This window comes from Aythya marila (assembly GCF_965140915.1).
Source record: "Aythya marila genome assembly, chromosome: 19".
NCBI lineage: Eukaryota > Metazoa > Chordata > Aves > Anseriformes > Anatidae > Aythya > Aythya marila.
In genome coordinates, this window is record NC_139060.1 from 1,326,849 (window position 1) to 1,353,812 (window position 26,964).

Genomic DNA, 26,964 nt, shown 5'->3' on the forward strand with positions numbered 1-26,964 from the left:
TTGAGATTTGATTGCACGTGGAAAACTGACAGATTTCCCCGATTCAAGGATTTTACCTTTTTTCCTGAGGTATGGTGGCATAAGCATGCTGCAGCACAATGGCCTCCTCTGAAGTCGGGAGCAGAAGGCGGCTTTCATCACAGTTCCTGTTACCAGCTTTTTATGCAGCCTGGTGAGCAACAGCTTGGGAAATTGTTACAAACTCTGGAAGAAATAGTATGAGCTGGAGCTGCCCAGAATGCACCTCCATTCCCAGTCCTTCAGGAGAGGACTGAGCAGACCAGAGGACCACGAAGGGCTCTGAATTAGCAGGTGACAGCCTATCAGAGGTGGGAGATGCTCCACCACTCTTGTCCCAGATCTCTCTTCCCAATGACTCAGTGGTGAACCCCATGGGCCGGGCACATTTCAGAAAACCATCTCAGAACTGCTGCTGACGAGAGGGCAACTGCTCAAAGCCAATGTCCAGAGGGTACAGCAGGGCTGCAAAGTTCAAGGATTGGAAACAGTGAGTGTGAAAGTTTCCACGTGTCTTCTGGAGTCTGCTAGGACTGCCCTGGGGCTCCAAAGCTCAGGGTGAGACTTGGCACCGCTGACTGCAGAGAACAGGAAGAAGCTGAGACACAAAAGCTTTCACATAGCACGTACTAAAACAAAGCTCTTCATTTGACTTTTACATAGCCTAAGAGTAGGATCTGCCAACTTTTTGGGAAACAACTGTTCCAATGGTTCCTGCAGTTCCAGCCAGCTGCCTGCACAGCACCGCTGGCAGAACCGCGGTGGAGCCTGCAGGTACGGGGTACAGCTGCTGCGGTACAAACCTGGCGGAGGCCGAACAGCAAGGTGAACGTGTGGCTTGGCGGTGTGTTTGCCACAGGACCCTGTGCTGCAATGGGAACTTGCACGGGGTCTGGCCCAAGTCCAGCACTAGGCTGGGTATGGCAGGGTGGCATCGCAGCCCAGGGGACGTGGCACTTTTCCAGGGCTCTGAACACAGGTCCTGCTCCTGCACAGCTCAGGCACTCCCTGTGAGCAGTTTATTCTTCAACCATTTGGCACTATAAAACCACGGGACTGTGTGGTGCTCAGCTCCACGAGACCTGACCCCAGCCAGCACGCTGAGCAGCTGAGCTAGTGCAAGCTGAACAGCCACCGCTGCCAAATCAGGCCAAAAAAGGTGTCAGACACCTGCTGCTGGAACCACAGAGGGATTATGACTCCAGATTCTGAAAACGTGCTGTGACAAAGCACGTGGTGGGAAGGGTGGTAAGCCCTTTGCTCTGCACTGCGGCCAAAGCCAGCAGTGGGTGGGACAGTGGCAGGCAGGGCAGTGTCCCCAAACCGCAGCAGGCACCAGCAGTATCACACCTAGAGAGACACGAGCCAAAGGACAGCAGAGCCTGCCTGCAAAGTGGCAGATAAGATGCAAGAGTACAGCTTCTGCTGAGTGATGCTGCAGTGACTTCCCTGCCCGGTCACAGCAACGCCACGAAATGAGTTAAGGAAGGGTCAAGCACACCCACACGAGCCACAGTCCTACTTCTGGCCATGCTGTCAAAAGGAAAGGTCTCCTTTCCCATCTGAACTTTGGTCCTCTCCCTTTCACCTGCCACAATCCTCAGCCCCTCGCACCACGTGGGAGGAGGGCTCCTGCGTGACCAAACTGGTCTCACAGTACAGAGAGGGTGCCTTCCTCCTCCCACCCTTCCTCTGCCTCCCCCCTCACTGCTCCCCTCCGTAAGCCAGCTTAGTCACCAAGCTGGCAGAAAGCCCTGCCTCTTCCTAGCCTTCACAGGTTTTTATGTTCTTTTCCACGGTTGGGGAGATAAATCAATGCACAGAAGGCTCCAACAAACACTAGCCCATGAGTGAAGCAGCAGCAGAACATGGACAGGAGGCACAGGACCAGCACCTCCATCTTCTGCCAACAGTGAGCTCCTGGCTGGGCTCCCTACCCCAGCTTGCAGGCTCTGCTGCCACCCACTCGTCCTCCCCACGGGATGACTAGCAGTGTCATTAACATCCAACAAATGAGGGCTAAGGGAGTTCACACCTCCTCGAGTTAGTCGGTAACACTGCTGACAAACTCAAGGAGACTGTAACGTGTTGGTCTGCCTTCAACTTGCACTTGGAAAGTATTTCTCATTAGAAGTGCACTTCTAGCTCTCAGCTATTTTTAAAGGAAATCCTGAATGCTTCTGGATGTGAACGCAGCAGGCAGCCACAGAGGTACGCCAGGCCAGAGATTCAATGGGTTGGATCAGGTAGCTTGACACCACGTTGTTACGCCGCTCGAGCAGCAGCAGCCAAGGATGGAGCGAGGCTGGAGCACCGGCCAAAGCCACGGTCCTGCCGCCTGATGCCAAAAGACACAAGCGCGGAGCCAGGAGTATGGCAGGAGGATCTCCAGAGGATGCACCAGCTGTTCGCAGGAGGCCGGGAATCGCTAACACAACTGTGCAAAAATATGTGGCACAGCACAGTTAGTCTTGCACTTGCTTTTGCAATGGTTGATGCAAACAGGTCAATTACTGAAAGCTCGCTGAAATTAAAATTTTACTGAAAACTACATTATCCAGCCTTTACAGGCTACCAGCAATCCTTTCATGGAAGAACAGCTGAAGAAAAAGGAAAAAGATTAATCTCTAGAAACAGAACATCTTATTTTCAGAAGTAACATTTCACTACAAATCCAGTAACAGGGAAGGATCAAAACCAGCAAGCCCTCAAGTGAAATGTCTTTGAGGCAAAGGACTGTTGGAAGATGCATCAAGAACAGAACAGAGAACACCTGGAGCAATTTCCAGAGAGCACCTTCTGTGGCACCTTGGTCTCACCCATGGTGACTCCAATCCTCTAGGCCGAACACTCCACCACTACCTGTCCTCTGCAGAAACCGAGCTCCAGGGATGCGCCTGGACATCCCAGCGTGGCTTCCTGCATCCCAAAGTGATGTTGCTTCAGACACTCGCACCAATGTCACGATCTCAAAGGCACTGCACTTAAGAGACTCTTTCAAGTCATCTCCTTCCTTTCCCCTTCATTTGCATTTGGGCTGATGGAAGGGATGTTCCTCACCACAGTGTGTGTGGGGAGAGAGAAGAGGTGTCAGCACTGTGGAGAGATTTTATTTTTGCATTTCCTTTGAATGACAGTCAAATCAGTGACTTCCATCAACACTTCTGAACCCCAAAATATTAATTTTATCATCATTTATCATTGCAAACCATCTCACCCCTGGTTTTCTCCCACCTCCTCCAAGAATGTTCTCTTTTCTCCTACCTGTGCCAGCCCTGAGACCCCTCACTCCACAGCACTGCGGTGCTTGTCCTACCAGGTCTCCCACTGTGGCATCACCTTTGTTCTTCGACCCAAGATCTCCTACTTCCTCCTTAGTTTCTTGTCACTGTCTCAACTTCCAATGCTGAGCCACCACCCAGACTGTATAGCAAGTCTCCACCCATTGGTATTGTCACAGGCAGCAACTGCAGACATTTAGGCAGCAAAGATCCTTCAAATTCATGGAAATCCATCCTGTCTGAACACGCTGGTGGGATCTCACCGCATAGACTGGGACCAGTAGCTTTGGGTGTGATCTGGGTTTTATTAGAACAACCTCAGATCTGAGTCTGTGCACAGTTTGAGAAAGGTGCTTACAACAAATTTACCCCACAGAAACATTCTTTCCCCACTGGTCCTGCAAAAGGGCCCTGATCCTGGTCCCAGCCCATGGCCATGGTGCCACAGGGATGGGTCTGGGCTGCTCCAAGGCACACAGCTTTCGTGTCTCGCTGAACCACACTGACTTCCTTGGGCTCTTCTGTCTGTGAACAGGAATAGAACCTCCCAACCACACTGCACCTTAGTAAGAACAGCCTCAAAGTCCCCTGCTGCTGCTATTATCAGGAGAAGCATCCTGATATGCTTGATGAGACCTTCCCCATCCAACTGATGGCATGCAGAAGGTGCCCCTTCACGGCACATTTCGGGCTCCGCAACACCAAGGATGTGCTCCCTTGGGAAACAAGGAAAGAAGCTCGCTCAGTCTTGACAACAGACATAATCTCGTTTTCAAGCCTCCTCTCTCAATTATCTTCCATAAGGAAGAACAAAGGCAGGTCACAGCATCTGAAACTTCCTCTAGGTTTTGTTCACATTTTTCTCTTTCCACGTAGTGAACATGGGCCGTTGACAAGAAGGAAGCAGAGTCTGGCACATCCAAGCAAACCTACTCAACAAGCTCTGCCACTTCATCCCACTGCTTAATGACTGCGCTGCTATAACAGAGGCACATCTTCTGGTTTGCTCTTGTTCCAACCTAAGCCTCTGCATCAGGTGGAAACCATTACCTCCTGCTTGCTCCTTCTGCTCCCAGAGAGCAGCTGACAGCCAGTGCCCGCTGGCTGCAGCAGTCAGTTCTGGGGGGGAAGACAGCAAGCTGGCTAGCTACTGGGATTGATGCAGGACAAACAAGGAACTCAAGACCAGGTCTGCCAAAATGTCAAGTTTTCATTATACAGACTGCATGTATTTCTGATTTTACTACTAGGCAAACCTTGGTCTAACAATCTACATAAGATACAGGGACTCGAGGTCAGTTACTTGCATGTCCTCTTAAGATCTGCTCACTACTTGCAAGGTCCTCTCATCCACCACCCAGGCAAGTTGCTGATACTGTGTTTGCACCACATAAACACTTGGAGAAGCTGGAACAAGCACAGGTCCTCTGCTGCAGGCAATATGTTCACTTTCCTCTCCAAAGCCGGCTGTGATTTGAAAACAGCCACGGTGCCAGCTCCAGCAGAAGCGAGGCTTGCTGCAGTAACCACTTCTAGTTAGCGAACCCTTCCCTCCACGACAGTCCAGGATCTCTCCTGTTCATCTTTGTCTGGGCTGACGGCTCCAGGACTCTGTAGTCCTTCTTTTCTTCTCCACTACAACACACATCCTCCTTTGCTGCTGATAACATCTGCTGAATTACTAAAGCTTTTCCTGAAGATATACATTTCTTCTGCACAAATTTCTTCCATATATTGGTTTTTGACTTTAATTTAACTTTTCTCCCCTTGAATTAAATTACTATTTTCCTCTGATCGTAATTTGGTTGAATGAAACAATGTTGAAGGGTATCAGATTTGAGGAAAGGAGGGAAGCAGAGCATGATGACAGATGTGGTGTGCTCTTGTCTTGCTTTATTTCCCATTCAGCCCAAATAACACCCTGGTCTCATTAGCACTTAATGCAGGTGAAAATAAAAAGGTTTATTATTAAAACAGTGTGGGCACATGAAAAACATCCACTCTGGGCCTGTTGGAACTTGCCAAGTATCAATGCTAAGCTCTTTCTCTGTATGAGGAGCTCTTTTACTCACAGGACTGTAACTTCTTATCTGGACTAATAACGTTCAAGAGGAAACCTCTCAAATCCTATCTGAAAACTTAAGCATTTGATATTTAGGACATTTCCCCACTCCATTAAAATTGTATCAGCTTAAAGAACACCATCCTGCTAAAGAAACTGCCCTCCCGAAATGGGCCAGCTATTTATCTGCTGGTTACACCCGAGCCCTGAGGTGCGAATTCAGGGAGCCACCGCCGCTCCCCCAGCCCACCAGCTCCCTCATGCCACGGAAGGAACTTGCTCCAGTGCCTGAAAAGGAAGGAAGGTTGTGCAAGGGAACAGCGACTGGCAGGCACAAGGGCTTCTCCAGGACAAGGACAAGGAGCGTAGCTTGTGCAGAGAGCAGCAGCAATGCCGCGCACAGCTGGACACCTCATTCAAGCAGATGGAGCTGGCTAAACACACACAGGCAATGCTGCGAGTCTGAAACACTCTGCGTAAATGTTGTAATGTTTTAAGGGACAAGCCATAATGCACGAACAATGGATTTGGTCACATTCCCGACAAGAAAAATTCCGCCCTCCAGTCAAGATGTGACGCCCAACCACCCGACGCGCGCTGACATGGAAACTCGGTCTATTGGTGAGGCATTGCCCATGTAACCACAGCACCCCAGGAATATAACTGAAGAGCTGCGCACTGCAGCCGCTTGAAATATTGCTCGTTTCCTCCCAGATTTGTTGAAATTCAGATTATAGTGGCAGCTGGGTGAAAAGCAGGAATTCAAATCCTGGACTCCGCAGATCCACCAGAAATGTCTTCGAGCAGCCGGCGGCAGGGACAGACCCAACAGGAGGCGCCCATCGCTGAGACAGCTTCACTGAGACAGGCTGTGACAACTTACCTAGCACAACACCACATGGACTCCATCCTAATAAACACATATGACAAAATATAACGAGATCTTCTGGAACTGCTAATCCTGCTCTCTAAATCAGAGCAAGCCATTACACCCACTCACCAGGGCAGGCAAAGAGGAGCCCTCAGATCCGTCTGCTCCTGCTCCAGCAAGCAGAAGAATCACCAACTCTCCCAGCATGTTCAAGTCAACCCATTTTCCTAAACGAAACATTAACTGCCAGCATGATATCAAGATAGATGTCAGCTTTTAATTACACACACAAAGGAGTTTGTAACACTCCAGCTCTACTGCAAGGGCGGCTTGCTGAGAAAAAGCAACTTTGATCAAAGCTTCCAAGCCCCTTCTGTAGACTGTAAAAAAGAAAAACTAGTGACCTTACAGAGTTACCGCATAATTTGTCTCCGGATTTTTATGCGCAAAACTTGAGAGCTTCCAGCCAGAATTCATTTTGTTTGTGGCCTTACCTTTTTTTATTCAAATGTCCACTGAGCTTAGAAAGGGGGGATTTTGGAATTGGAGTACACACCAAACACATATATACAAAAAACTGCCATTTTTGCTACAAACGTCTGCTCCCAGATGACAAGCCTTGTGCTTCTGTGCAAAATAGATGTACACACACACAGTATGCATACAAATATATGCATACACGCGCACAAATATGTCTCTGATGGTTGTAAAGGTCATAAGAAAAATCTAATCTTTCAAAATTGCCTGTGGCTCAAGGTCACCTCTCTGCTCAGCAGGTGTGTGGAGCAACAAGGTATGTTTATGTTTGTTTTGCAAGGAGACTCCATGCTTGGCGGCAAGTTGCACGTACCTCTTAGCTTAAAAACACAATCCCCACAAAATGAGCATGCCCCAGCATTTTGCCACTCCCTCGGATCATGGACTTCACAGCACGTGACACAAATCGGGTCCTGGACTGTTGCAGGAAGAATGGCCGAAACCATGACATACACTAGTACGGTCAGATCACGCTCTCCCTTTATTACCCGAATAGCCTGACTTTTATAGCAAACTTAACAGGGGTGGATAGTGTCTCACACAAGATTAATGGTCAAAAGCACTCAGACAAACAACTGCAAGAAAACAACCCCACCTGAAAGAAAACAACCCCTTTGTGATTAGCAGTCACGTAGATCCCGTCCATGAAGCCAGCTACTGGCAACAATATTTTTCTAAATTCCTCAATTGGGCAATGTGGGAACACTGTCATGGGAACTTCTCATAGTCGTCCTGGTAGCTTGGTTTGCTCAGCTGCAGCAAGTCATGGCCTCCTTGCTGTTTCAAAAATCCCTCAATACTGGACCCAGTTTGCCCATCACCTACCAAAGGCATTAAACAGCTCATTTGCAAATAGGCTGTTCCCATATCTTCTTCCTCCAATTGCTATCACCATCTTCAGTGGACAAGTTTCCTCTGCTAGCTTCCGTCTCTGCTCTGAACATATCTAAGGAACCCTTTGAAGTCAAAATATTCTTAGCAATTAAATCTTCTCTATTTCTTTTCGCCTTCCTAATTATCCTTTTAACTGCCTTCTGCTTATTTTAATAGATCTTCCTATCCTCATCCTTACCAGACTGTTTATACTCTTTAAAAGCCTACTGCTTACTGCTTCTAATACTGTTTACATCTTCACTTAGCCACCTCAGCACAGTTGCTGCTTTTTGCCTGATTTCAGAGTTAACCAGGGGAAATTTCCTCTCTGATCTCTACAACAGTTTGTAAATACCTCCCATTTCTTCTGCCATACATTTCCCTCCTATCTGGACGAGGGAACGAAGTCTCCTCCAGTCCACGAGGCGCTCTCAGGCAAATCTGTATTCTTATGCAGCGCTTTAGGCACACTTCTCTCCACTGCTCTGCCTATCGTTTTTGCATTAGGAATATTAAGCAGATTATTAATGACTGAGTCCCATGTGTTCCCTAACTACCTTATTCATTATCATTTCCTGCCTGAAAAAGTAAACAAATAGCCTTTTGTGCTCAGTGTTACAGGAGATTACCAATGAATTTCATTAGTTATATCTCTACTAGGGGGGAAAAATGGTTGCAACCACTTTGGCTTCGTGCACTGGCTTACGCTGGGGGGTGCCTGTGTGTATGCACGTGCCATGGTCTGACACCGGCCCAGCAAAACTACCAGGAAGCTTTGGTGCATCCTGCAGGGTTTGGATGTAGGTGTAATTTGGGGTTCACCTAAGCAAACTACAAATCCATGCTGCATTTCACTAATAATTCCAGCTGGGAAAAACAGGTCACGGCAGCAGAGTGGGAATAAACATCCATCTTTTGTTTGGAGAGACTCAGAAATGCCTCAGAAATGCCCAGGCTGCGCGAGCTGTGACTCCCACACATGAGGACACGTGTAGGTAGCACAATTTGGGGAGCAGGAGCCTTTCTAAGCGCCATGGTGAATGTGAGCAGGGAATGGCAATTGAGTTCATCTCACTAATGACAGGGGTTCAGACTAAGGCTCTGGCTTGGTAAGTCCCTACACCATTATTCGACAGAAGTGAGAGTATATTAAAGGCTCACTCAATATTTTCTCTGTTCCTTATAATCCTTCCCCAACCATCTGCTGCTGGACACTGGGAAACAGGACACCAAAAGAGAGAGACAGAGAGCGAGATCCTTTGTTTAAACCACAGAATAGCCATTCTTTATAACATAACAGCAATTCTCCCCTGCCTAACTGCTAAGCTCTGCCAGAAAACTCTGAAACACATATTCCATAGATGCAGAGAATAAGCAAAAGCATCAAGATATGCAGCGTCCACATTTTCCCTTGGTAGTTTGCTCTAATGGCTGATCTCCCCTGCTGTTCAAAATTTCCACCTCCTACTCTTAAAAATATTTTTGCGTCTTCATTTTGTCATTTGAATGTTTGTATTCAGCTTCCAGGTATTGTTCCTTGCTTCATGGTCTGCTAAAATGAAGAGCTCTTTGGTACCTGCCTTTTATTTTTTATTTATTTATTTTTAAAATCCATGGAGAACTGGCTCTACAAAGATAAAAATCAACAAGTGATTTATTTTTTTTAAATCTTATTGCCAGAGAGAATTTCCCAAAATACTGTGCACGTCCCAAAACATTTCAGAACAAATACCAACGACTATTTCCTTGGCTCCCTGAATTGCTTCACTCCAGCCACACAGTCTGTGTCTTCTCCAACTTTTCAACATCTCTTAAAAAAAAAATGAGAACTGAAAATAGGGATATTGCATTAACACACAAGCAAAAGGAAAAGACAGAATAGTGGTTTTCACATAGCTCCCTTGCTCTGCACACCCGTGGTTTGCATTACCCCTTTCCCACAGATGTGGTGTCATTGCCTCTGCTGCAGCAATTGTCCCTTTCCCACCCTAAAGCTTGCTTTGGGATCTCTGTTCCTTCTCTATTTTCCCCATTCCTAAGGCACCCCCTCGAGATCGTATCTCCCAGTGCACAAATCCTACAACTGACCGCACCAAAGCTCCTCAGATTGGCCCTAGTGTGCCTCTAGCTCCAGACCCACAGGGCAGGCAGCACCGCGCCATCGGGGCACCAGCTTCACATGAGCGTGATGCCACAAGCAGCTGATGGAGCCAAATGCTGCCCAACACCAAAACACTTCGCCAGCTCAGCACACGACATGTCCCCCCACCATTTCTGCCAAAGAACGAGCTCAAGTGGTTTGCTATTCCCATTGCTTCTTTCCCAACACTTCCCTCATGTGCTCCTTTGCTCCATCATCCCCAGACTGATGTTGGGTTAAGGTGGTACAGCAACAGCATCTGCCAATTTTTCTGGAATGTTCTCAAAATGCCCAAAAGTGAAAAAGGAAAAAATAAAATAAAGAAACCCAGCAGCCATCCATCCCCTGTAGGACTCCCCCATGAGCACCATCTGTACGTGCCGGCTGGAAAATGCTTCTTCCACTTCCCAGCCTCTGCTCAACACCCTCCCTGTTAACAATGGCAGACCTCTTCTGCACATGGACTATGAATACCTCACACCTCTTCTTTACAAATAGGGAACAGCAATATTTATTAAACATGTCTAGTTTTTCTGCTTTATTATGCGTTTTACCTCTCCGCAGTCGTGATAAGTCTACACAAACCATTATTAGAATTTCTTTTGTTCCTAATATAAATACTTTCTTACTGTTCTTTGCAGTGACAGTCACAGATTTTTTCCCTTGTGTTTTTAACTTCCTTTATCAATTTTCTGCGCTTGATAACTTCTAACTCGAGGATAACTGTCATCTCTTCCTTTTATTATTCCTTTTTTTCCCTTATTTTAATTCTCCCCAGTCTCTCATGGCAAGCCCAGCGAGCTTGCTGGAGGGGCAGCATGAGAGGGGAGAGCAGGGCCCTGTGCACAGCAAGCTGGGGCCTGGCTTCAGAGCAAGCCCCAAACCAGAACGTGGCTCTAGTTTCACAGCAGGGGCTGAAAAGTGCACATGAATGACACAGAAGACAACAGATCCTGGAAGCAAAACAAACTGGGAAAAAGTAAAACCCAGGACCAATGTGGTGCCCTCTTCTGAAATTCTGAGGACCCAATTATGGGTCCAGGTGGCTTCAGAGGGTCTGAAGGCATGAGCTAAAGGAGGGCTTACTCCAAAGGAGATGGAGCTCCTGCAGGAAAGCCGGACTTCAACAAAACCAAAATGAAAACAGATGCCGGCACATACAGGACTATTTAAACTACAGCCTGACAAAATCAACAAGCGCAGGAGAATGCCCAGTTTAAGTAAAGCATTTTCTATTGATGAGGTCATAAGCATACTGCATCCCTGAAAAGCATTACAGATATTTCTAAAATTCAGGTAGGAAACAGCAGTCAGCGCACTACCATCTGTGCCCAAGTTAGGTCGGCATGCCGAGTTGGGCGTGCTGGCTGAGGAGCGTGCACAGCCACGAACTGGTGGCAGAGCACCTGTAGGGACCACAGCACGTCCACAAGAGGCAGGTACAGCTCCAGCACCACTGAGCATCGAAGGATGGTGACAGCACCATCCTTGGGCACGTCAAAGAATACCAGAAGGCTGCGGGTCTTTACAAGGGCAGGAAATACAATGACGGGAACGGCAGAACTCAGTTAATCCCAGAGGCCAGCAAATGCGAAACCTGGTTTGATGCAGCATTGATGCTCTGGAGGCCACATCTGACCTCTCCCCACATGGTGTCCTTAAATGCGAGTCAGGAGATACAAGTCCATGAGCCCTGCTCCGTCGTTCTCGAAGACCAGCAGGAGGCTGCCGGGTGTCCCGCTGCTCCTATACCCCCAAAACCTGACCCAGAGGCAGCCACCAAGCTCAGCCCTGCCGCCCTGCACCCGTGCTCCAAATCCAGAACTCTTGGGAACACAAAAGCTGCACCACAAAGTCCATTACACTCCGATTCAACTACAGAAAAGGGTACTTAAATGGGAGAATTTGTTAAAAGAAAGATCAATGGAGCAGTTAAAAGGGTGAGGTGGAGAACTTGGAGAAGATGGCTATCACTGTCAAAGGGGCTTCTTAAAAAGTAAGCACAGTTAAAGAGCAGAGTGAAAAAGGCCATTAGGAACAGAAAGACACACTCAAGGAAGAATGTAAACTCGATGAATCTAAATTCAAAGCCATAAGACTCCAATCCGAAAGGAAAAAAAAAAAAAAAAAAGAGAGATAAACAGGTCGCTAAAGGAATAAAAACTAATTTTACATAAATAAATAAATAAATAAATAAAATCAAACACATAAGCACCAGAAGTCAGAGTCTGGTATAAATCAAGCACTGAAGAAAGATAAAACCACAGTATAAAAATTCAACTTCTCTGCACCAGTGCTTGCATGTGAAAGGGCTCAGAAATTCCCCTTCTGGACCCTTCCTTCATCAGGAGTGATCAAGAGTATCTGCCTGAAACTGTAGGGTCACTGGAAAAAGATGTAGACCTGCCTAAAAAAATTATCAGCATAATAAAAAACAGAGCCAGACAGTATCCAACAAAAAGTCTAAAAGGCACTGAGCTATTAAAATTACCTAGTACCACAAAATCACTCGTATCAGCCTTGATACCTAAAACCCACAAAGTAGGTTTAGAATAGTGCAGTTCTAAAACTGCACTGTTTTAGAAGGGTCATAGACTAAATCCAAAGAACTACAAACTGCAGAACTTGATTTTAGAATTAGTACAGTTAATTAGAAACAAAATCTGTCTTCACACAGAGAAAAAGGATACACCAGGAGTCAACACAGCTTTGCCGTCACAACTCACAAAATTATCAGGGTGTCCAGAAAGTGTTGATGAGCAAATAGAAAGGATGAGTGCGCGATGCAACATACCCGAATTGCCAAGTCTTTGCCAAGTTTCTTCTACAAAGGCTCTTACACCGAGTGCACTCACAATGCTGTCATATGCACAGGATAGAGCAAGAAATGTTCTGATCGCCTAACAACTGAATAAGACAGAAAATAAAGGGCAGGAATAGTTCAATATCATAGTGGGGACCAGACAGATGCCTGGTCAGCGCACCAAGTGAGATGCAGAGAAAGGGATGAGGAGAACGAGGTAACCAAGACTGTGGACAGAAGACATTGTTGAGGCCATCCAAAGCCAAGGGGGACCATGACAAGCAGCAGAAAGATCTTATGAAGCAGGAGAGCAGGTGACAAAAGGGAATGAAATTCAACATGGATATATGAAAAGTAATACACCTGGGGAAAAGCAACTATAATGGAATACACAAAATAAAGGCATCTAAATCAACCATTAGCATTCACAAAAGCAGACGAGGAGCGGCTGAGGGTACTTCTCCAACAGCGTCAGCACAGCACTTGATGGTGGCCAGCACGGCAAGTGAAACGCAGCTAATTATTAGCAAAAGAACAGAGAATGTGCCAACGCATACCGCTGAATCCATAGCACTGTGCATAGTTCTGGTGGTCCCACCTCAAAAACAACTGCAGAAATAAAACTGGAAGAGCAAATATTTTTCGTGCTCCTATTTGCCTAAATAAATTGCAGACGCTGCAATTACACAAACCATTGCCTCGGCGCTCAGCAACACCAGGCTACTGAAAATCCACATTAACAGGAGCCTGCAGCACACACTGGGGCTGCAACATGAGGAGCCTCCAAAGGGTCAGCACAGAGCTATGAAGCAGGGGTGAGAAGGAAACAGATGTACAATACCTGCCAGACTGGAAAACAAAGTTATTATTAATAAATCATCCGTTCCATACCTGGAGCTACACTGGACACAGATGTAAGACAGTTCCTGCCCTGCAGAGCTCACTGGCAAAGCTGTAGGCTTACAAGAAAACCTAAAAGAGTTTGCAATGCTGTCTTCTAATTTACTTAGTTGGCTGCCACTCAGCATCTGGTGATGGAGGAGCAGAAACTAAAGGCTGACCAGCACATATAAAAAGGATTCCCCCCTACGGCAAAGGGCATTAAAAAAAAAAAAAAAAAAAAAAAAAAAAACACAGGGACAGCGAGGGAAACCCTCTACCACCAACCTGAGACAATGCAGGAGCAGAAAGCTCATGCAAAGACCTTTCGGTCTGGAGATGTGCCTTAAAGCAAAATTTCCACCGGGCCTCGAAATAGAGACTCTGCAACACAGCAGGACAGAAAGTTAAAGGAAAATACTGGAAGATGAATTCACAGAGGTGTCCAAGAGGGGAAAAATGGTTATGATCCAACATCTCACCTTCCTCGCACGAAATTATTAATAGTTCTCGAACAGAAATTAGCAACAGAGCCAGAATGTTTGCTGGGTCTACAGCCCCGTGGCTTTGTTCAGGGATGCTCTTTGAGTCAGCTTTGCTCCATTTCAGGTCAAATTTAAAAGCCCTAAACTTTCTCCACAGAAAGAAAGAACAGTCCCAAATTCTTCGAGTTTACAGTTGCTGTTATGACTACTTGGAAAATCTAACAAAAATAATTGGACAAAAAGTCTGAAAGTTATGATGTCCCAAAAACATGTTTCTGCAGTTTGCTTTTGAAAAATTTCCTACGGCTTTTTTTGGTTTGTGGGATCATTAAAATAGCTAAGCTGGGAACGTCATTCACTTTGTGGGTTTTGCTAGGAAAGAGTACCTTTGGGTAACAGTGGGGATGTTTATGGGGGAAAAAAGGCTTTTTGTGAATAAAATGCATTCAACTATTGAGATGCAAAATAGACTACGTGATTATTTATATAACAAACTATTATAGTGTGATCCAACTTAAAAAAAAAAAAAAAAAAAAAAAACACACTTTGGCAGAAAAGAAACTAAAATGTATTATTCCTGGTGCCAGAACAGTTCTATATGAGAGCATATATTAACGGAATATGTTCCTTGTATTTATTGCGCAAGGGCTCTCTTGCCACAGAGAGAGTTAAGGTGGAAGGACTGTGTGTTTTGGAAACAATGCTGGCCTAACACTTGAAAATTACATAAATCCAGAGGAGACAGATAATTTTTTTTTTCTATTTTCGGGTAGGAGGAAGGAAGAGGCTTGAAAAATGTAAATATTCTAGTGCCATTTTTCCTCCAGAATGATATTTTGCTCATGATAATATTGTCTTAACAAAACGAAATCCTTCTGTCCTGCACATTCACAGGGATAGGCTGGAGTGCAGGATTTAGGTACCATTTTACTGACTACAGTCAAAGCTCCTTTTGAGGAAATTTAACCACAAGCATAAATCCCTTTAGGACTAGTCCCTATGTGAATTCCTAAGCTGAACAAAAATTAAAGCATTGAAAGAAAGAAAGAAAGAAAAAAACACACACAAGAAAAAACACATTCTATGAGGAAAAGTCAAGACACAAATGGAAAATTCCTTCCTGGTTCCATGGATGCTAATTGCATATCTTATGCTAGGAGCTGAATATCATAAATTTCTACATATATATTTAATTAGGTTAATTTGTGAAATGTAGACATATGTCTGCTTAAGGTAGACAGGAACATTTCATTTTATACATTTTAAATATCACATAATGAACTACAATCACAAGCACTGTTTATGCTGGAATAGGAAGGCCAAAGAGTTCTCTGTAAAATGAGGAAAGCACAAACATATACGAGTTAGACAAACATTCATAATGTGTGACTGGTATCTACACAACATTATTAGAAACCAAAAGCAATGGAGCATTCTCAGTAAATCTACTTCTTAGCAAATAAAACAATTAAGACATTACAAAAAATAAGAAAGAGTTAAATCCACACAAGGTTTCAGAAAAAAGGCCTTTTGTTTTTGTCAGCTTGGGATTGTTTCTTCTCATTTATGAACAGCAAGACTATTTCCAGTAAGTGCAGGGTGCTCCAATGGACCCATGCCTACACCTCTCTGACACTTGCATGCCACTTCCAGAAGTGGGAACTGCATGGCTACTCCCAAACCACGCACACTGCAACTCCAACCCTGCAAACTTGCTCCGGACATACTCTGCCTCCCGGCCCACGTCAAAGCAGGTCCCCCTCCAACGCTTTCTCTCTGGCAATAACCTAAAAAACACGATGAAGGAAAAACGCTAATTCTAATGGCTGTTATCACCACCCAGCTGAATTTATAGGCCTTTACAATAAAGAGAGATAAGGAGGCAAAAATATCCCTCCATCAGATAAATACCTAGTATGACTTGGTGGCATTAACCATGAGCAGATATCAGAAGCCACATGCCCCAAAACAATCTAAGTATGACAAAGAGTCAAAATACACCCACAAGTTTTTGTTTTGTTAAATTATTAATTCATTTACTGGCAGGCAGAGCTCATCCACATCCCTGCTGGCCCATGATGATCCCACCAGCTCACGCTATCGCCGCAGCACCAAGGACACCAAACATCAGTCCTGACCCATCTCATGCGTCACTGCCACCACCACCTTCCCCAGGACATGCTTGAGCATCTCCAGGTCCCAACATATGCTCCTGCTGACAGTATCACCTAACTGCACAGAAGAATTTAGTCGACTCTCAGTGGGGTTTTCAGTTCCCCTCTGCTACACACCAGACCCAAATCCAGCGGTGCCTCCCTACATGGGTTTCAAAAACACATTCAGAAATCTGAGAAGGTATTTTGTTTCCAGCAAATAATTATCCTGTCTTTATGACCCTTCCTTTTCACCCTCAAATTATGAGCATCACGATCACTGCTAAAAGCTCAGGATTTGCAACTCACAGACTGAAGAGCACCAGACCTCAAGTGACAGATTTACACCCAGAAGCCTGTGGCTGTTCTTGGGTTTTGAGGTACAGCTCTACTGAGGCAGTTCACACATGACTGACAGGGTCATCTCAGCTCTACTCCCAAAGTACACCCAGCAGTCTAAATATAAGAAATCATACGAATCTGCTGAAGTAGAGAGTTTCCTTCTTCCCTCATGTAGCCAAGTAATTAAAATAGTCGCACACAAAAGAAAGACAATTCACCAAAACACACACACCTCCGAGCCCTGGTTAGAGGTGCACACCCCAAGGCCCCAGTGCCCCCACTTCCACCACCCTGCTCTGCTCCCCCCACACCAGCCTGCCGGGCTCTCCTCTCCACAGAGCTGCTGGCTTTGGCCACAAAGTTCTGAACACCGAGGTTTAATACTTCCATAAATGGGCCTAAAGCAATTAAATACTTCTATTAAAATTGTTCTCCGCATACTGTAAGCAGAACCTAAATGATGGGCCTTCAACGCAAGCAAACCCAAGTTCTGCTGAAAACTTACTTCTGTTGTTATTTTCAGACAGGAAAGGACACCTACACCCACACAGAGTAAAAAATTAACTTTTGAAAAAAATTTTGTTGCCAGAATATACCTAGCAAAATGAAACTGCAACAAGCATTATGAAGGAAGGCTGTGAGGACACGGCGGTGCCTCATGGCACCAGCACAGGACCGTGACCGCATCTGGCCCACGGAGCACTTGCTAAGCTGGCAGCTGAAGGAAGGCCTGGTGAGCACCCCTGGTTTTACTTCTGTCACTTGCTGAGATGCTGAACCTCACGCAATACCATCCCCAGTGTTTAAAAGCACACAGCATACTGATGTTCACTGAGCCCCTTGTGTCTGCAGCCCGAGCCCTGGCCAGTACCCAAGCCTCACCATCCTCCATCGCTACACCAAGTCTCTCGGACACTATAACCATACACATAACCATAAACACTTGTATTGATTCCCTCCACACACGATGGCTCCTCAGAGGCTTCAACAATCCCAAGACCCTCCTCCACACACCAATGTTGGCATCTTCCCTTTGTTAGCCGGCATCAGGATACACAAAATCTTGTCACTGCTTTTCTACTTCCAGCATTATTTTTCACATTATGACAGCCAAATATAGATGCGAAACAAACAGCAGTACTGTAAATTACAAGCAAGGAAGGCCTTGCCTATGTAATTAAATCTTTGCAGGTACAGTGCACCAGCTAAGCCTTTCTAAAGCACACGTTAAGGAGTGTCTTGGCAATATAGGTTAGAGAAATAATGACAGAGGAGAAAGACTCCTGAGAAGAGCTGCTCTAGCAGAATTGGTATTTTGACACTGGTCCCACCGATGACAAGCATTGTGCCCTTCACCCCAGGCCCTCAGCACGGGGACAGCCATGCAGTTTTACTGCAAACCAGCCACATAGGCTCCAGGTTCTCCAGATGCAGCACATCACCACAAGTCTGGTCTCTGCCTGGTGGGATCACCAGCCTGCAGCTCTGCCCTGATCTCATCCAGGATCATCTGGATCATTCTACACCTGTAGAGGCACAAGCTCAGGGGTTCAGCTGCTTTGACTTCCCCAGGGAGGACCTGGGTTCCCATCAAGCAAACTCCACTCACTGAGATGTCCCAGCTGGAGAAAAGGATTCCAGCATGCCAGTACGAGCATTCAGATGGGTTACACACCTGAGTTAACAGCCAATCAGTTGTCAAAAAAAAAAAAAACGTAGAGCATAAAACCTCTTCTATATTGACACAAAAGAAGTGGTTTAAGTACAGGTGCAGAGCCTAATCTGCTGATATCAAGTTGCTTCTACACCACTCATACCCTCAGTGCTGTATACACCTCTGAATAAGAAACTTCTTTTCAGCCACACTTTCAAGGAGTATGAAGGACACATTTCTCTTATTAATCTCCTTCTTCTGCCATGTTTGACACCACTCACTTTGGGAGCAACAAATGTTCTAACAAGGAAAACCCAAATAACTCAACAAAGCCATCACGCAGCTTGCCCAACACCTCCACGTTCATTTACACGCTCAATATTGTCAGTGCAGGATACCCACATCACAGGAGACTACCTATATCCATCGTTACAGTACCCAACTGGCAAACACAATTTCAGCAATTTCTGAAAACAAAGAACCAAAGCTGCTGACCCAAGCCCAAAAGGAAGATCAATGCTCACAATCAACTTCACACACCACCATAGTCCTACGGACAGCATGGCAGACAGGGCCCAAGACTGGAGGAGGAGGACAGATTCAAGGTGTGAATATCCAACATCAACCAAGGGAAGGAACCCTACCTTCATAAACAGTCTGATGTCTCCGGCGTCATGTGTCTTGGGAAGGGACTCACTCCTTGGGAAAGTCCTTCAGCCCTTTCTTCTTCTGAAGAAGACCAAAGCATGCAGCACATGTCCCTGTCCTGCAACTCACCTGAACATGCACTGCAGGCACATCTTGGGATCTGCAAGACAAGGCAAGGATGGGAGCCAACCGTGCTCCTCCTGCCATAAGCATTGCAGGCCCTCAGCCGTCACAGAAGCAGCCCACCAACTCAACCCACCGCTTATCACTGGTGATTATAATGTTCAACTGAAAAGCTCCATATATATATATGTGTGTGTATATATATAAATTATTTCTCCTCCCTTTCTGCCACAACTGTACCCTCCTCCTTCCACCATCCCAACAGCTAACCAAGGAGACCAGGAGCCACATGCCAAGCCTCTTCCACGCCGGGTATGCAGTCACCACCTTCACCATACACCACGTGCAGTTGCTTTCCTGGGTTTGTTTCCCACTCCAAGTGCTAGGGCTTAAAAATTCAGCTCTCACGTGACTGCTGATGAGGCAGAGCCGCCGTGACAAGTTGCACCAGAGCTGCATGCCACTGATGAAAGATACATCGCAAACAGTTATTTTTCATATACTATCCATGGTAAACAGCATCATTCATTTCTATTCCCTTGCTCCAGACAAATCAATGATTGTTAATGCAAAGTCAACACGTCCAGATGTAGTTTGCATACTAGTTAACCACTAAATTGGCATCACATAGTACAGAATAATCAAGAGACATTCAAGGAACCAAACAAAAGCAAAAAGGAGGCAGATGACTAGCAATTAATCCATAAAAGACCTTTAAAATTAAACTTCTTCCCTAGAAAATGCAGTATGGCCAAACTGAATCCATAAGCGCCCAATTCCAAATATACACAATGCTGTAGTTTTAACAGCTCAGAAACTGATAAATTACAAGGAATAAGTATCTCCCCGCAGCATTTACTTGTGTCCGTCACCAAAGAGCAACCACAACCTCCAGCCACTTGCAGTCCCCATGCCCAGGTGCTCTCTTACCACCGCTTTTCCCACCACTTACAACCAGGGCCTAATCCTGCCAGCACCACGACACAAAAGGCACGTTCCTGCACACTGCAGGACCAATGCTGTGCAGGTTAGGCTGCTCCTAAAAGCTCCCAGCACAATTAGCATACAAATAATTGTTGATGGGGATCAGAAGGTGAATTAGAGTAACCTGCAGTGCCCTGGGCAGCAGCAGCAGGTGCAGTTGCGATCCAGCAGCCCCTCTGTACACACATCGTGCTTCGCACACGCAGGCAGGGCGATGGACGTTACCTGGGCTGGGTTGTCCCACTGCCCTGCGTGGATGGACACCGTGCCTGTTCCCAAACCTGAAGGACGCCCGAGCTGCCCATGGAACGGCCTCAGGGCACAAACCCCAACTCCTTCCCAGCACAAGCCTTACGTCATGTTTCCAGCACAAAATACAAATTTCTAAAAATTCTAATTTTTGGAAGCCTAATTTCACTACCGCACTTGCATAATTGCAAACTTGGCTGTGCATCACCAGAGCCACGTGATTGCACCCAGACCTGTACTACGCGTGCCATTACGGCAGTGATACATATTTAAATTATTCTGGAGTTATGCGAATAGGATCGTAATATTTTATATTGAGCTTGTGTAAATATTATCTACTACTTTAATAATGTTGTGTCTATTTTCATCCCTCGCTGAGGACTGGGTACTTTTTGCAAAATTTTCCTTTTTCAAAAGCACGTTTCAGTCCTGCCACCAGTGCGGCGTTGGTATCGCTGCTTCCTCCCCTCCCCCTCCCTGGCTGCCCAACAGCAATTTTTAAAATGATAAATATTGATCAACTTTCCAGAAAAAAAAAAAATCCTCTGAAAGCAGACTGCAATGAAAAATTATGAAAAATTTTTCAAGCAAGAAGAGGCTTCTCCTGGAAGGACACCAGCACACAGAAAGGTTAGATTCAGAAACCCATTATAACCTAAACCGCAGCTTTTCATCACCAGTGGAATATATAATGGAAGCCGTTGTTTAAAAGAAACTGATATACGCAGAGTTAAAGATTGTAAAGGTTGCGGTACGCACACCTTCTGTATGACAGCATCCCCACAAGTTGCAACCGAGTACTATTGCCTTGCATTTCAAATCTCTGCAGAGGAGACGTGCAACACACAGCACATCCCAAATAACCACCTCAAGACAATTCACTTATTCTTACAACAGACTAAAACAGGTTACGGCAGATAAAAACTAATTTCAATAATGATATTTTAGGAGACCATGATAAACTTTAAAGATAAAACAAAAACCTGGTATTTGTGACCCCAAACCAAATATATGCCATTATTTATAATTAAATGCAGCACCCATCAATGCATAACCCCCCTGATCCTACAATGCAGCCACGGGGTTTCTCCCCAGATCTCAGGGTGATGGTGGGGGGAGCACAGAGGGAGAGAAAAAGCAGCATCAAAAGCTCTCTGTTTGGAAAAAAAAATGTATGAATCCTTAAAAAAAAAATTACAGCTAAACAGTTTCTTTTGGTATAATCATAGAGTCGGTGAAAGTTCTGGGGGGTAGCTCAAGGAAGGGAATTCTTGGCATATAAGAATATGGAAAAGCCAGCACGTTACAGCTTCCTGGCTGAAACCATGAATAAAATATTCTCCGGGATTGTTTAATCCAATTTAGAGCATTGTGTGTAATTTTTGCCCATATGTGCCACCCCACTCTATCTGCACCACTGCAGGTCTGTAACCGTGGTACTTGTTTTATTATTTGCTAAAAAAGATCCAGGAAGAGGGTGGGTCCTTGTTGGGGGGGGAATAAGCACAAAAATAAAAATATGAAGCTGACATTTCAGAATATTTTCTCCTCCACCCAAAAGAATTATCCTGCTTTGCAAATTTTTTCATTGTCCCCCTGCCCCCCCCCCCCAAGAAACACAAAATGTGAAATAAAATAAGGGGAGCAGGGTGAAAAACAGCCTCAGAACCTTTAATTTTTCAGCCAGTGCTGCCTAATTTCAAACAAAGATCAAGTTACAATGAAATAAAACAGAAGAAACTTTTCATGGGTTTGAAATTCAGATTTAAAAATTCATTCCAGATTGAATTTTAATTTTTTTAACCAGTTGCAATTCAACATTTGAGGGTGGGTGCCCAGCAGCTCCACGAACTCTTCTGAGTTCAAAATTTAAAAATGCCTTTTTCAAAAAAAAAAAAAAAAAAAAAAAAAAAGAACTGCTGCAGCTGTGGAGCCAGCCATCTTGCTATTTTGTCCCCATTTTAGAGAGGAGACTGTGTCAAGGTTGGTAAAATTCAATGTTGACCTAATCTTTCCCTTCCTCTCCCTCCCCCACTTTTGGGTGGAAAGGCCATGCATCTCTCCTATATTGCTTTTTATTGAAACAATGCATGTTTCAGAGCTCTTTTGTTATTTATTTTTAAAAGATCAATACCAAGACCCCAGTATTCAAGGGCAACCCTACAATAACAAACCAGTCTGTGCACAGTCCTAAACTTGCAGGCTCCCCGTAACAGCAAAATAATCTGAACATGACAACAAATTAAAAAAAAAAAAAAATTCATCTCAAACTCCAGGAAGGCTTTGCAGTAAGAGTCAAGGAGAAAAAGGATTTTGAAATTGTGAAAAATATCATGGCAGAGCCCTGAAAAGCCACTTCAGATTTACTGTTTAAAAAAAAAAAATCAAAATCACTAAATCTTCAATTAATTTTTCACAATATTGTTAATTATGCACATTCATAATATCATGGCGGACCTTATAATAAACCTGTGCAAATACTAGATTTATAAGATACACAGTATCTGGAGTAGTTACAGTCTGCATGTGTTTAAAAAAAAAAAAAAGAAAGAAAGAAAAGAAGGAAAAAAAAACCTACTATGGAAATTTTTTCTTTACAAATGAAGTAGGAAATTAAATGCTGGAAACTATGTTTTAATTATGCCAGAAGAAACCATCAGAAATGCCAAGAAATTCAAAAATAAAACTGACATTCGACTCTTAATTTTGCTTGTCCTCGTGTTTTCCTGGACCGTGTTTAGAATCTTATTGTTTAAGAGCAGTTTTGCATGAAATCCAAAATCACAAAAAAAAAAAATTTGGGTGTGTCCACAGCAAATTTTCTATGGTCTAATTTTCCTGCAAAACTCCTTATTTGAAACAAATAACTTTAAGCACTGCAGCAAAAGCCCGTTCTGGCACACTGTGGTAGGCAAGTTCAAAATTACAATGAAGTACAATTCTTAATTGCTCCGTAACAGCAATTCTCCCACTTTCCCAAACTAATCATTTTATTGCAGTTAATCCAGAGGTGCCCACCTCCAACTTGAACGAGTTGGATTCCCCAGCACTCTGCTGCTTCCAGCCTTTATTTTCCTTCAGGAGAACCGGGGGGGGTGTGGGAGGTTAGGGGGAGAGAAAAACCTGAATTCATTCAAATTCCAGCTTAATTTTCATTTACATACGAGCACGGCTTTGCTTCCAAAGGGACAAAAATAAAATTTCGCCGGGCGGGGCGGTGCCGGGGTCCCCCCCGGCCGCTGGCCCCGCACCGCCCCGCCCGGCGCCAACTTTCTTAAAAATAAGAAATAGCTGAATATTTCCTCTTTTTTTTTTTTTTTTCAATTTTAATTTCTTTTTTTTTTTTTTTTTTTATTTACGAAAATAGTCTCCTCTAGGTGGCGTCGTTTTAATGGAAAAAAAAAAAAAAAAAAAAAAACTACCGTTTGGGAGGAAAATTAGAAAGAAGAAAAAAAATCGAGAAGGGGAGCGGGGGAGCGGGGGAGCGGGGGGGGGGTGGGGGGGGAAAAGCTCCAGCAGGGAGAAAGACGGGACCGGAGCGCGGGGCCGGGGGCGCCGGGCCGGGCCGAGCCGAGCCGAGCCGGGCCGGGCCGGGGAGCGGGCGCGGGGCCGGGGCCGGGCCGCGGAGGCGAGGCGAGGCGAGGCGGCCGGCGGCTCGTCCCCGCCGACATGGCTGCTGGGCGCCGCTTTGTTTTCCGCCCCGGTCCGAGGGGCGCGGGCCGGGCCGTGCCGGGAGGCCTCGGCGGCGCGGGTCCGGCTGCCCCGGCGGCGCCCCCCGCGCACTGCGCCAAAGCGCCGCCGGCGGGGCTCCGCGACGGGGCGGCTGCGGCTGCCGCCCTCCCTCCCCGCTCCCTCCGCCTCCCCCCGGGGACACGCCGCCCGGCCGCCGCGTACCTGCGCTCCCGCCGCCGCCGCCGCCGGAGCGGAGCCGTCCGGCTGGTTCATGGGGCTGGGGCGGGAGGCAGGCGAGCCCCGCGCCGCCGGGGCCTGCGATCCGCCGCGCACAATGCCGGCGCCGCCGCCGCCTGCTTTCCGCCCTCCCAGGAGCGGCGAGTGGGGGCGATGCCCCCGCTGCGCGGGTGGGCGGCTCGCCGGGCTGCTGCAGCCCCCCTTCCCCCCGGGGGCATGGGCCGGGGCGGCCGCCGCGGGCACGGGCGCTGCCGCTAGCGGCGCGGCGCGCAGGGCTGGGCGGGCGCCTCCCGCTGCCGAGCCCGCGCCGCCGCCGCCGCCGCCGCCGCCATCACGAAGCCGCTCTGGGGGCAGCTCCAGCCGCAGCGCGCTCGCAGCCAGCGGCGGCGGGAGAAAGGGGCTGAGTCTGGCCCAGCGCGGGAGCCGCGCCGCGCCGCCGGCCGGCCCCGCGCTGCCCTCCGCCCCCGCGCGGCCCCGGCACGGCTCGGCCCGGCCCCGCGACGGGCACCACCGCCGCCGCCGCCGCCCGGCGGGCGCGGGGCCGCTCCGCGCCGTGGGGCCGGCGAAGCGCCCCCGGCCGCGCCGAGCCCCGCGCCGCGCCGCCCCACCGCGGGGGGCGGCGGGGCCCGGGCTGCGGGGCGCGGCGGGGGCCGGGGGCGGCCGGCGAGGGGCCGCGGGGCGAGCGGCGGCGTCGAAGCGCCCCGCGGCCGCCGCCGCCGCCGCCGCTCCGGGGGGCGGCGGAGAGCCGGCGGCCCGCGGCGGGGCGAGAGCCGAGGGGTCCCGGGCGGCGCGGGGCGAGAGCCGGGCCGGCAGCGGGGCCTGCGGCGGGGAGGGGGCTGGCGGCGGGTCCCGCTCCCCGCCGCCCGCTCGCCCGGGCGGCGTCCCCCGCAGCGCGGCCGGCGTGGGCAGCGCCCGCTGTGCGCGGAGCCCCCGCGCTCGGGAGCGTGGTGGCACCCCCTGTTTGAGAAGTCTCTCACAATAATCGTCAAGTCCCCATCCTCGTGTGAAACTCATCCCGCCACCGCCGCCCTCTGAGAAAGAGCGCTTCCCCGGCACGTCCTCGCGACGTTTGGTGCTGCCCGGCAAAATTTGCTGTTTTCCTCGGGAAAAAAAAAAAAAAAAAAAAAAAAAAAAAAAAAAAAAAAAAACAAAAACATGGCGCTTTTTCTCCCATGGAAAACAGTCAGCATTAACTATAAACATAATTACATCTTGTGCATACCTGGTGTTTTTCTCCCTTGTGAAGCACTGCCAAAAAATAGTTATTAATAGTATTAATAAAATAATCTGAACTCATGGATTTCCCTGCCCCAGCCCATGAAGCCCTCTTTCCCAAGAGCTCCACGAAGCAGAAAATTTGTGAAGAGTCAAGCACTGGTTTTATTCTGGTTGCCCAGACTAAAGATAGCTTCAAAGACATTGCGAAATAGAAATTTATTTTTTTAATATCTTTCATGCAGATTTCATTCCAAAATGCTGTACAATCAGATAATGTAATTACAGAGCTAAATAAAAACAAAGGGGCAGGGGAATTGGTGAAGTTGGGCAAGGGAAGATGTTTTTCCAATGAGCTTAGAAGGGTTGTGGGAAGGCAGGAGGCAAAGTGCACTTGTGAGGCTCTGTCACCTCCTGCACAGTGTAGAGAGGAACAAGGAGTCCCCCAAGGTCAAGCGCGAAGCCAAATAGGATGTTCAATGCATGTAATAACTTTGAGGAAGATTGTGGGGGGGAAACAAAACAAAACAAAAAACAGCTGTGTTTAGGATGCTGGTTTGCCCAAGAACAGTTCCTCAACCTTTAAGACTTTCCACTCTCAGGTGCAAAATATAGTTTTTTGGAGAAAACCCCCAAAGAAGGAAGGACACACGGTTCAGTCTGCTTCACAGCCTGGTCACAGCCCGTGCTGCTGCATCCTTTGGAGCAGTTCCTCAGTGGTAAGCCTCCGTGCTGAGATGCCTTCTAGAGACTTTAGGAAACCTGCTCAAAGATGGTAGAGAGCAAAAATCTTCACACCTCTGGGTAATGTGATGTCTAACATTTACTGCAGTCACTGCATGCTTCCGCATGGGTTGGAGCCTCTTCTGCACCCACTCAACCAAGCAACACATCCCAGCTGTGCCCAGCTCCACCAATGTTCCTACAGAGCCCCAGCAGCACCTTCAGAGAGGAGGGCAGAAGCACACGGTGCCTCAATGGCTGTGACAGATCCATGGCACAGCCCACACAAGCCTGCAGAATGAGGAGCCGACAGCTGGGTCGGCTGTGCTGCAGCCCCTCGGTGAGGGACGCGGTCTGTCTCGAGCACGGCACCGTGAAACACTTTACAACTCCTCAGTTTTACACTATGTCCCTTTAAACTGTGTCCTTGAACATCCAGTGCTGATTTAAACACTTTCAGCTACAGAAAATCCATCACAACTCACAATGATGAGGCCAGCCATCATCACCTCCACTGCTAAAGACAAATCCATGACTCCTGTCAAACCTAACCCAGCTTTGCTCCCATTTGGTGCATTTGGAATGGCTCATTTCTGTGAGCCATGTAGATAAATCATCCCTTGCCTTCTTTTGAGGTCTCTCTTCCCTCTTGAAGGGCAGTGTTAGAGCTTCCTCAGCCCTCCTCCCCAAATCCTCTCCCATTTCTTCTGACTGTGGATACAGAACAAATACAGAAATTGAGTAGCAATCAGGAAACTGCCAGGAACACCAACCAGGCCTTCTTTCTCATATCTACCTTTTCTTCTGCCCCTGCTGTCTGCTCTGGCTGTCCACCTAATGTGGCTGATGGGGTTGGGGTCCACAGGAGAGTTGTCAGTTCTTGGGCAGATTTCTGTGCTTGAAGTCCTTGTCCTGGGTGCTGGTTTGGTTTTGCCTGTGTGAAACTCCAAAATCAGTACGTGTTTCTACTGCTGAGCTTGGCTCTCATCCTGTTTGTGCATAATGAACATAACCA

The 26,964-nt window shown here is 47.1% G+C and overlaps 1 protein-coding gene across 2 annotated transcripts in view; it reads right to left on the reverse strand.

Annotated features, from left to right (window-relative positions):
* ZNF618 (zinc finger protein 618) overlaps positions 1–24,567 on the reverse strand; it is a 179,212-nt gene extending 154,645 nt beyond the window's left edge. Inside the window, exon 1 of one of the 2 annotated variants that reach the window (XM_082775711.1) lies at positions 23,997–24,567. In XM_082775711.1, coding sequence (XP_082631837.1) covers positions 23,997–24,047 — 51 coding nt within the window. In that variant the 5' untranslated portion in view covers positions 24,048–24,567. The remainder of the gene's footprint in view (positions 1–23,996) is intronic. The other variant, XM_082775707.1, reaches the window with a different exon arrangement.
* Between the last annotated feature and the right edge of the window lie 2,397 nt (positions 24,568–26,964).